The sequence below is a fragment of the Phodopus roborovskii genome, unplaced genomic scaffold (assembly GCF_943737965.1).
Source record: "Phodopus roborovskii unplaced genomic scaffold, PHOROB, whole genome shotgun sequence".
Lineage (NCBI taxonomy): Eukaryota > Metazoa > Chordata > Mammalia > Rodentia > Cricetidae > Phodopus > Phodopus roborovskii.
Window position 1 is genome coordinate 9,685,047 of NW_026126413.1, and position 12,140 is coordinate 9,697,186.

Sequence of the window (12,140 nt, forward strand, 5' to 3'; positions counted from 1 at the left end):
TGTTTGGTTGTTTGATTTTTCAAACAGGGCTTTGCCTTGTAGCCTAGGCTGGTCTGGAATGTGCTGAATAGCTTAAGCTAGCCTGGAGTTCGTAGTTCTCCTCCAGCCTTCCTTGTCCATGTCTGCTTCACCATTATCAAGTTCTCATATGGGGGTTTTCACTAGATCAGAATTGGGGAAACTATCATCGAAACTATCTTGAAATTCAGTAGCTCCAATTGAGTATTACACCTGAGAAGTGACTGAATTTGGAGAATACAGGTGGGAAGTTAGTTTTAATATTTTAAGAGGCACAGTTGAGAATTAGTACTTGGGTTGTGTCTTCTGGACTTTGCTTTATTTTTGTCATGACTTAGTAAATCAAAGTTAGGGCAAAAATGGAGATCATCATTCTTTCTTTAATTTGAGGCTAGTTTTTATTAGAGAGAAAATTGAAAAGGGCTGGAGAGAGCTCAGCAGTTAAGAACACTTGGTGCTCTCCCAGAGGGTGCAGGTTCAATTCCCAGCACTCATAGGGCAGCTCACAGTTGTCTCAGGCAATCCAGTTCCCTTTTCTGACCTCTGTAGGCACCACACATACAAGAACACAGGCATGCATGCTGGGGCATAAAATACCCACTTAAAAAAAGTAGAAAATCTAGCAGTTCCAAAATTTGGCTATTCTATTTCTGTTCTTGTTCGAGTTAGGTTTTTATTTATTTTTTATCTTCCTCATGTGGCACAGAGATATTCTCATAGCTTTATAAGATATGTTGTACAATAACATAAAGTAACAAAGTTTCATAATCTATCACTTTAGCAGATTTGTAAAGATAATAAGCTTATAGATAAATGGTGTTTTGTTTTTGTTTTTTGTTTTTTTGGCTCATAGATTTGGAGGGTTCAGGCCACAGATGAGTGGGCAGGAAGTATAAGAGAGGGTCCCACTGTCCCTCTGAGGACATGCCTCCAGTTACCTGACTACCTCTTAGTACACCCAACCTCTTAAAAGCACCACCATTTCCTAGTTATTAAGGAACTAAGCCTTTACCTCATGAATATATGGGGACATGCAGGTAGATAATATAGCAGATAGTAAATAATTCTAGATTTGAATAGTTTTTTGCTAAGAATTTTTTAAAAAAAATCTGTCATCTTTTATGAGCACTTTCGTAAGGTTTTATATATATATGTATGTATGTATATACATATGTCATATATATCGTGAGTTTTAGTTTACTACAAATATTTTTCAAACTAACACATCTTTTTTTGGTATTTAGAACACATTATAATGAGGCTAATGGATAAAATAATCTCTACAAATGTAATACACCCACTTCCAGTATGACTGGATTTATCATAATGTGTCCCTCCCCTTTTAAGACAGGATTACTCTGTGTATCCCTGACTGTCCTAAAACTTGCTCTGTAGACCAGGATGGTCTTGAACTCAGATCCACCTGCGTCTCTCTCCCGGGTGCTGGGATTAAGGCGTGCATCTTTGTTCTTTTTCTCATTTTAGGAAAAAGGAAGATGAATAAAATGTTTCTCTGTAATATAAACCGGAGAAACATTTTTGGAGAGAATTTAGTGTATAAAGCTGCTCTCCATAATGATGTTGATCTGGTTCGCTGTTGCATAAAAAATGGTGGAAATGTCAATCAGCCAAGTTATGCTGGTAAGTCAGGGTTACCACCCACAGTTGTCTAGGGAGCCATTTGTAGTCATAGCTGAATTGCCCAGGTGGAGAGTGTGACAAAGTGAGCCGAAGGCAGTATGCTCTCCAGTAATCTTCTGGCTCTCCATTATTCCCAAGGAAAAGAATTAGATGGGTGGTGGAAAAACCCACAAGAAATACATTTCTTGTGGAAAATGTCAGGCAGGTCGTGTGCAGTGGCATTATATAGAAGAAAAGATGTTTCCCGGTGCTAGCTTTGCAAGACTGTTTAATACGAGACTTAACCTCAAATGAGTAAGATGAGATCAAAACTAGAAGTGAGTAATGTTAACTAAATTTCAGGGGGAAATTCGTAGTAATGCAGGGATAACAGAAGGAATAATGACCAGGGGAATGGGCAGAGTAGGACGAGAGGCAGAAGATGGGTAGGTTGCTCAGAAAGGAACAGTCTTTCCCTGTGGCTGGCTCTGCAGCACTTCCTTCTGGGGAGAATCTTACATTTTTCTGGATTGGACTGACGTATAGATACTTGTATATTAGTGCACAAAACAGCAGTGAGCCAGTCTGGGGGGGGGGGGTGGCTTTGGAGCAGCTGTACTTTTCCTGTTGTTTCTAGCTTGTCTTTTATTAGACAGTTTGACATCTGTGGTGCATAAGTGATGGCATAGTACAACCCATGGTTGAGCAGGCGCTCCTCTAGTACTTGGGTTATAAGGCCTGGGTTTGCAGTGCAGTCATAGTTCAACATAATTTTTAAAATTACTTATTTTTATTAGATTTATTGATTGATTTTAGTGTGCATGTATGTATGAGTGTGGGTGTGCATGCATACTTACAGCAGCACATGTATGGACATGAGAGGAAATGTTGTGGAAGTCAGTTCCTTCTTTCTACCATGTGGGATCCCAGTAGGTGGAATGGGTTCCAAAAGCAGGCAACAGAGTCAGAGACAGCCCCTGCTCCAGTGTTAGGAGTCCCACAAGAAGATCAAGCTACATAAGTCTAACACATATGCAAGGGGCCTAGGTTAGTCCCATGCAAGGTTCAGTCTCTGTGAGCCCCATGTGAGCCCTGGTTCTGTGGATTTTTGTGTCTGCAAGCCATTTTCATCAGAAATTAACATTTGTTTAAAAATACAACTATTCTCTGTTTCTCTCAGTGTCTCTCTCTCTCTCTCTATCTGTATGTTTATGTGCGTAGCACAGAGACATCTGTAGCTTAGTAAGTTGCCCAGGTTATTTTTATCTTATAAAACAAGAGCTATTATCACAACACAATGGAAATCAGTGTAGGATACCTTAAAGTGGAACTACCTACCATGTGCTTAGGGATGTAGATGTCATAGGCAATGGTGGTTGTTGCTTCAGGGTGTAGCTGTCACAGCAGTATAGGAAAGGCGCATGTCACTTTTTGAGGACATTATAAAGGTAGCTCTGCTCTTTTGGGCCATTATTTTGTTCTGGGTGGGTACACTATTCCTAGCAGCAAAGATGACGTGTTTTTTGGCATCAGTGCATTGCTTGGAATCTGAATTGCATTTGTAGACCCAGGTGGGGTACCTTTGTAGGTTTGGTTTTATATTTTAAATTGTATGCTTGTCTCTGTATGCATGTCTGTCTCTCCCCAGTGTTCAAACAGAGCACAGGAACCTTTTTTAGTACTTTGGCGCATCAAGCTGTTTAGCTGCTTTTTGAGACTACTTTGCAAGACCTCTGCACTGGTCATCAAATGGCACTAGACAGGAAAGGTCCAGTTGAGGAAGCCCCAACTTAGGTTGAGTTCTTTTCTGATATAACACCATAGTACATATTAATTGAAAGTTCCTCAAACTGGACTAAAGTCTGCAAGGACAAGAGTCTTCTCCAACAGCAAATATTTAAGGTACTGTGTTATTAACAGGGTCACCTCCTATTCATTCCTTGTCATATGAAGTCCTTCATGGGTACATGGTTGCTTTGAGTAGGGAAATGGGATAGTAGATAGTTGTACTTTGATCTAGTTTGCTTTCTTACTGTAATAAAACAATGTCAAAAAACAAATTGGGAGAACAAAGGGTTTATCTTCATTTTATAGATTATAGTCCATCAAGAGAAATGAAGGCAGGAGCTCAAGAAGAAACCTAGAGGCAAATATTGACCCAGGAAACACCTGGATATTATGAATAAACATGTAATGAACATGGTTAAGCAAGTGTCTCTGTGGTAGGATGAAATTTCCTTTGGATATTCCCAAGAGTAGAATAGCTGCATCTTTAGGTAGATTGATTCCCAGCTTCCCGAGGAACTGCCAGACTGATTGCCATAGTGATCGTATAAGTTTACACTCCCACCAGCAATCGACAAGTGTTCCTTTTACTCCACATCCTTGTCAGCATGAGCTGTCACTGTTTTATTGATCTTAACCACTCTGACAGGTGTAAGATGGTATATCAGAGTCGTTTTGATTTGCATTTCCCTGATGGCTAAGGATGTTGAACATTTCTTCAAGAGTTTCTCAGCCATTTGAGTTTCCTTATTAGGAATTTGTAATTGGTGTTTTTACTTTTTGGGGAGCCTGCCACTCAGCTCTCAAGTACATACACAGAGATGTAGTCTTTCTTATGAATGCCTGGCCTTAGCTTGGCTTGTTTCTAGCCAGCGTTTCTTAAATTATCTTGTCTACCTTTTGCTTTTTACTTTAGTCTATATCCCTTTCTTTCCTTTCACCCTGTGGCTGGCTGTGTTGCTGCGTGGCTGCCTCTGGCGCCCTCCTCTCCTCCTTTTCTCACTCCTCCTCTTCTCTTTTTCTCCTTCTATTTATCCTTTCTGCCTGGCAGCCCTGACAATCCCTCTCCTAGCTATTGGCCATTCAGCTCTTTATTAGACCAATCAGTTGTTTTAGGCAGGCAAAGTAACACAGCTTCACAAAGATAAACAAATGCAACATAAAAGAATGCAACACATCTTTGTGTCATTAAATGAAATATTTCACAGCATAAACAAATTTAATGCATCTTAAACTAATATTTTACAATAGGAATTCGTTGTTTAGATCTGTACCCCATTTTTAATTGGCTTATTGGTTTTTCAATATCTAGTTTTTTGAGTTCTTTATATGTCTTGGATATTAGCCCTTTATCAGATGTATAGTTGGTAAAATTTTTTTCCCATTTTGTAGGTTGCCATTTTGTCTGATGATGGTTTGTTTTGCCATGTAGAAGCTTTTCATTTTCATGAGGTTCCATTTATTAATTGTTGATCTTGGTTGTGCTAACAGTATTCTGTTGAGAATTCCTGTACCAATAAGTTCAAGGCTATTCCCCAATTTCTCTTCTACCACATTGAGTGCATCTGGTCTTATGTTGATGTCTTTGATCCATTTGGAATCGAGTTTTGTGCAGGGTGGTAAGTAGATCTGTTTGCATTCTTCTACATGTGTAGCCATGCAGTCTTACTGAAATACAAAAAAGTAAAGTTAAAGAACCCCCCCCCCACTTGAAATGAAGGACAGACTAACCTGGAAAGCTAACCCAGACCAATATATGTTCCTTCCCCTCACAAGGCCCTGAGATAACAAGATACCAAGAATTCACACTGCCCCTCTTTTCTTGTGAGTCAGCAGGTGGTGAATAGGGTCCTTAAGAAACAAAGAGATAACTGTACCTCCAGTTTGCCCAGACAAGATTAATTAGCACACCCTGAGGCCCTAAGGTCTGTTGACCTTAATAGCAAGACCATCTGGCCTCAAAGGGTCACGTACTCAATTGGCAGAGGGTCCCACCCCATCCCTAAGCTTGTGGGTTTTGCCTTTAAAAACACCTGTGCCCTGGGGATGGGGCTTCTCTTTAGCCTGAGTGCTGGGGGAGCCCATTTGCGCAAACGTTTCCTGTTCATTAAAGCCTCTTGTGTGTTGCAGCAACTGGACTGGACATTGAGTTCTCGGGGGTACCGACCAAAACTGGGAGACTCCTCATTCTGAGGGTCTTACGTTACCAGAGCCATTTGTTGAAGATGTTGCCTTTTTTTCAGTGTGCATTTCTGGCTAAAGAATTAAACAAAACGAAACAAAAAACAAAAAAAATACAGGTGTCCATAAATATGTGGATTTATATCTGTGCCTTTAATTTGATTCCATTGATCATCTTGTCTGTTTTGTTTGTTTGCTTGTTTTTGTTTTGTTTTGGCCAGTATCATGCTGTTTTTAATTTTGGAAAGGTAATGCTCCTAGAAGTTCTTTTATTATTTAGGATTATTCAAGCTCTGTGTGTGTGTGTGTGTGTGTGTTTCTTATGAAGCTGAAATAGTTCTTTCAAGATCTTTGAAGAATTGTCTTGAACTTTTGAAGGGGATTAAAGTGAATCTGTAGATTGCATTTGGTAGGATGGCCATTTTTACCATGTTAATCTTACAGATTCATGAGCATGGGAGATCTTTCCATCTTCTGATGCCTTTTTTAATTTCCTTTTTCAAAGACTTGAAGTTTTTAATCATGTAAGTCTTTCATTTGCTTGGCTACAATTACCCCAAGATATTTTATATTATTTAATACTATTGTGAAAGGTATTATACTTTCTCAGTCCATTTGTCATTTCTGTATAGGAGGCCTACAGATATTGTGTGTTACTTTTGTATCCAGCTACTTAGCTAAAAAATGTTTTCTAGCTATAGGAGTTTCCTGGTAGAATTTGTATCCATCAACTTTGCTGAATGTGTTTATCAGCTGTAGGGGTTAGTAGTGGAATTTTAGGGCTAGTTATATATGCTATCATATTGTTTGCAAAGAAAAATACTTTGACTTCTTTCCAGTTTGTTTGTCCTTGATCTCCTTCAGTTGTCTTGCTGCTCTAGTTAAAACTTCAAGCACTATATTGAATAGGTATGGAGAGAATGGACAACCTTGTCTTATTTCTGATTTGATTGGAATTGCTATGAATTTGTGTTAATGGTTTCTCAGTTGAGTTGACTTTCCTCTCAAAGGAACACTGGAAAATATTTACCAACAGTTTTGGTTGTGAGCTTAGCCTTTTAACATCTGAGCCATCTCTCTAGCCTTTGCCAGTCTTTTCAATGCTGTTTCTGAAATAGTAGATGCCTTTTCAGTCCCAGAGATTGAGGCCAGGAAAGCTATTAAATAGTCCATGATGCTCAGAACAAAAATGAATTTTCTAGCCTAAAATAGTCAGTGCTTAGATTGAGAACCAAATTGTAAGTTAAATGTGACTTTTACTGGAATTTTTGGACTTCATTAAATCTATCATATAATTTATTGAATTTAGTAATTATCAACAATGTACTGTTACCTCTGACTAACAAGGTGATGTTCATATAAAGACAGGGTATATGGTTTGTTGGTTAAATTACTGCAAATATAAATAGTTGTTTGTGTACTAAGGGGAAATATGCTTTTTAACTCTCACATATGTGGACTGCTGGCTGAGATACTTTAATGGTTATACCTTGAATTAGAAATAGAGCCTTTTCCCTCTTCCCTATAGAAGTAGCCTGTAACCAGTATCTGTGCTGCTTGATAACTGACTGGGAAGGGTATTAAGAATAAATACTTGCTTTCTTGGGTTGGAGCAGTGACTCAACATAGGACTCATGTTCAGTTTCTAAAACTTATATCAGGCAGCTCACAGCCACTTGTAACTTTATGTCCAGGGATATCCAGTCCCTTTGACCTTCATGGGCACTTACTTCATTCATATGTACATTGCCACATAGAGATGTAGGTACACACATAACTAAAAATAAATGTTTATTGTCTCTTTTTTATATTTGTGTGTGTGTGTGTGTGTGTGTGTGTGTGTGTGTGTGTGTGTTTGTGCTGATGTAACATGAGGGTGTTAGACCCCCTAGAGCTGGAGTTACAGGTAGTTATGAGCTATCTAGTGTGAGTGCTAGGAACCCAACACAGATCCTCTCCAGGAATAGAATATGCTATTGACTGCTGATGTATTTCTCTAGCTCCTAGAATTGTTTTTGCTTTTTTAAAAGACTAAGCATGAACCATTATCAAGATGTCAAATAAAAAATGTCTTTCTTGTCTAATAGGGTGGACAGCACTTCATGAAGCTAGCGTAGGAGGGTATTATCAGACAATAAGTGAACTACTAAAGGGTGGAGCGGATGTGAATGTCAAAGGAAAGTACCAGATTACTCCCCTACATGATGCTGTGATGAATGGACATTATGAGGTACTTTAATGTTTCTGTTTATAGAGTAAACACAGTATTTGTAAATACTGATGATCTCTCTTACCTCACAGTAGGAAAAGAAGTTTCAGTTCATTTACTAATGAGCACTCAGACTTTGCATCATGGTCCTGTTAAGCACTATTCCCGAATGAATGCAGTGTGTTCTGGTTTTCTTTGCTAAAGAATATGTGTGAAGATCCAGATATAAATTCTTTGGCTTCTTCCTATGACTGGCTTATGTGTAAACTTAATTTTATCTACTATTGCTTTGTTTTTGTATATAATACTAAATACCCTTGTAAAGCAGTTAAAAAAAAAAAAGACTCATCACGTTGCTAATTCTTAATAATTTTTAAAGAATCTGTTCTTCTCTTTTTCTATTAGAATATGTCCTCTGTTGTAACTTCTAAGTGTTACATTTGCACTGTAAATTTTGTACTGTTTTATTGTGTGGACTGAAATGATGATCCACATGAGATAGTGATTGATAACCACATTGATCAAGCCAATTAAAAGTTTTAAGTCCTTTTTTGTTGGTGGCCAGACCAAGAGCAGACTTGTGCTTCTGAAAAGTCTCTTGGTGCCCAAGCTCAGGGATGCAGTTTTAAAGACAAAACCACCAAGACCATAATTTACATCAAAGTTAGATGAGGGTCAGAGTAACCTTGAACCATTCATTCCTGGAAGAGCATGGTAGTTATTTCAGACATAATGTGCCGGTTATTGTGGTTAATACATCTGGATTATGATCGAGGACATGGAAAACTCAAATGCGTTGCTAAGGCAGATGTGACCATTGTGTATGTGTGTGTGGGGGGGGGGCTGAGAACTGTCTAAGCACATAAAATGGAATCAGAACAAGATGGTGTTATTTTAGTCATTTTAAGATAGCTTGAAATAAAATTTTCAGGTGTGACAGTGGTAAGAATGAATAAATATTAGCAAAAGTTTGGGGTTAGTGAAAGTTTCTAGTGCCAGTAATGTCATTAGATCATGTTGGTTTGCTAGAGAAGTGTGTGTGGTTTCTAGATCTCGGACTGTTAGCAGTGCTGTTATTGCCATCATCTTCGTCACTCTTATGTATGTGTATCTCATTGTGCCGTTATTTCACATACAGTTAAGTGTGTCTTTGTGGAGGCTGCACAGAAAGAGACTTATTTTTTCCACTTCAAACTGTTATTGTTGAATATGTATGTATGTATGTATGTATGTATGTATGTATGTATGTATGTGTACATATATATGCATGCATATATATGTATATGTATATATTAATGATATAGGACTTGGAGGGGATTTTCTTATTTTAACTGAATTCCTGTTTAATAATTACAGGTACCACACCCCCTTCTGCTTTATAGCTAAAAATGAAAGTAAGAAACATAAAATATTAGCTCTACATCTCAAGCCACTCCATCTAAACTAACTTCTAGTTTAAGGAAAAAGAAAAATAAATAGTAGAGTTAAATGTTTCCAGGAGAATTAGATGAACTTATCAGGACATCTTTAAGAAAAATTATTCTAATCATTACAAAGAGGGAATACTTAAATAAAAAAAAGTGAAAAGAGTATGTGAACCATGATTGGGACATATGTATTTGGGGGCTGTTTGGAGAATATGAATATGTACTAGATACTGGATAAGTGATACAATATATAGTTAGTTTCTTGTCTAAGCTGTGTAATACTATAATCATGGTCTTGTGAGCATTCTTAGGAGGAGCACATTTAAATATTTTAGAGGTGAAATGTCACAGTATTTACAATTACTTGTTTAAAAAGTTATTCATTTCTTCTTATACTCACATACCTACATTTATACAGATAACAAGCATGTATGTATGAAGTGGGGGGGAAAGGTTAATTGTTGATCAGATAAAGGATATATAACTGTGCACTGTATTCTTGTTTGTTTTTGAAACAGGGTCTTTCTACCTAGTCCTAGTTGTCCTCAAACTCATTATGTAGACAAGAATGGCCTCCAATTCACAGATCACTCTGTCTCCCGAGTGCTGGAATTAAAGGTGTATGCCAACATGTTGGATTTCCATTGTATTCTTGGGGGAAATTATCCTTGAAGGAAAAACTAGCAGGATTCATTTTAAAATAAAACTCATGGACATAAAATTGATATACTATAAATTTCACCTATAAGAGGTGTATAATTCACTGGTTTGGGTCTATTTGGTAACCATAGCTGTAGTATATCTTTGTGTTTTTAATACTAAAGAAGAAAGCCTCTTTTTTTTTTTTTTTTTTTTTTTAGCCAGCACTTCCTATTGACCCAAGTCTTCTTGCCCTAGGAAACCATTTATCCAGTGTCTGTCTTGTGATTAGACCAAAGCTCCCCTTCCCTCCCCTTCCCTTCCCTTTCCTCCCCTCCCCTCCCCTCCCCTCCCCTCCCTTTCCCTCCCCTTCCCTTCCCTTCCCTTCCCTTCCCTTCCCTTCCCTTCCCTTCCCTTCCCTTCCTTTGTCTTCTCTCCCCTTTTTCTTGTTTAGTTTGTTTGGGTTTTGGGTTTTTTGTTTGCTTGTTCTTTTGTAAGAGAAAGGGTTTTCTATTTTAACAAATTATAACTTAGAGGCAATTACTAATTATGTTTATTGGACAGATATTTTATAGGTAACCTTGATTCTCTGTTGTTGAAGTAAATGTTTGGTGGTGTTTAGAGTCCTGTGCTTGCATACATTTACAAAATATACCCTTTGTCTGGATTCCTTTATGTGAACAATCTTTTTCTAGGTGGCGGAGTTACTTCTCTTGAATGGAGCTGACCCATTATTTAGAAGTGACCATGGAACATGTGCTTTGGATGAGGCCAAGGATTCCTTTATGGAGAATCTCCTTAGGAAATACATTCCCAAACATACAAAGTGTCACCTATCAGGTCACCTATCAGGTAAGATTGAACCATTCTGTAGTAGTTTTTGACCATGTTGATAGAAACTGAATTTATAATTGTGGAAACTGGATTAGTTTCTCCCACAAGTTTTGAGAAAGTGATGTCTTTGTTTTATCCCTTGAATAAAACCCTCAAATAGGACCCTCAAAAAGGAAGAACCCACTTTGCCTCCAACTGTGATAGTGCTAATAGTTAAGAACCCTTTTGCATGTCAGGTGTGGTGGTGTACATCTTTAATCCCAACACTTGGGAAGCAGAGGCAGGTAGATCTCTGAGTTTGGGATCTGCCTGTGGTCTATGAGGAGAGTTCTAGGATAGCCAGGGTGTATGGAGTCCTTGTCTGAAGAAACAAATCCAAAGATAAATAAGAAATAAACCTGTTACAAATTGCTGCTTTCTTTTGAATTCTTTGATAAAAATTATAATTTTAGTCACTTCAGTGAAAGAGGATGGTATATATATATATCCATTATTCATTCTCTAAGAGTTTTCTTTATGGCCATGTTTTGATTTCCTATTACATTGTCAAGTTAAATTATAAAGTAATTTCATCTGAGATTGTAAAAAAATATTATTTTAAGTACTTTAAAGCACATAGCCTTTTTTTGTTTTTATTTTTTGGTTTTCCAGACAGGGTTTCTCTGTATAGCCCTGACTGTCCTGACTTGCTCTGTAGATCAGGCTGACCTCGAACTCAAGAGATCCTCATGCTTCTGCCTGTCAAGTGCTGGGATTAGAGGTGTGTAACACCACAGCCTGGCTCATGGCATATTTTTATACCCTTGATGGGAGATGTCATTCTGTAAATATGTTTCTCTTGACTGGTTAATGAAATAAGCACTGTTGGCCAATAGGAAAGGAAGATAGGAGGCAAGGAGGATTCGAGGAAGTAGTAAGGAAGAGTCAGCATATAGAGACCAGGGAGAGCAGATGCTGGCCCCACTGTCTGGTAAGATGAGACCACGTGGAAATACTTAGATTAATAGAAATGGATTAATACTTAAGACAGAGCTAGCCGAGAAGAAACAAGTAACTGGCCAACAGAATTATACCTAATACAGGGTCTCTGTGTGTTATTTGGGGCTGGCGCAGCTGGGAGACCAGGCTGGCAGAAAACCACTGGTAACATACCCTCTTCAATGCATCTGTTAGATTTTTTTTTGGTAACATCATAGCATTCCTTGATCAAAGGAATTGGCTCTTCATTCTTTTCATACCCTCATCTTTGAAGTGCTACACTATCTCTTTTGCTGTGTTCTGTTTGTTAGAAATGGGTCACTAAGTTCACCTGCACTCAAGGGGAGATTTCGTTTCCATATTTTGAAAACAGTTTTAAAAAATACAGATATCAAGCCGTGTGTCAGTGGCGCACACCTTTGATTCCAGCACTCGGGAGGCATAGGCAG

General features: G+C 38.1%; 1 protein-coding gene across 1 annotated transcript in view; it reads left to right on the forward strand.

Moving 5' to 3' along the window:
- Ankrd31 (ankyrin repeat domain 31) overlaps positions 1–12,140 on the forward strand; it is a 98,129-nt gene that overhangs the window by 30,325 nt on the left and 55,664 nt on the right. The window contains exons 10-12 of the mRNA XM_051182919.1: positions 1,504–1,659; positions 7,692–7,834; positions 10,575–10,719. Of these exons, the coding sequence (XP_051038876.1) occupies positions 1,504–1,659; positions 7,692–7,834; positions 10,575–10,719 (444 nt within the window). The remainder of the gene's footprint in view (positions 1–1,503; positions 1,660–7,691; positions 7,835–10,574; positions 10,720–12,140) is intronic.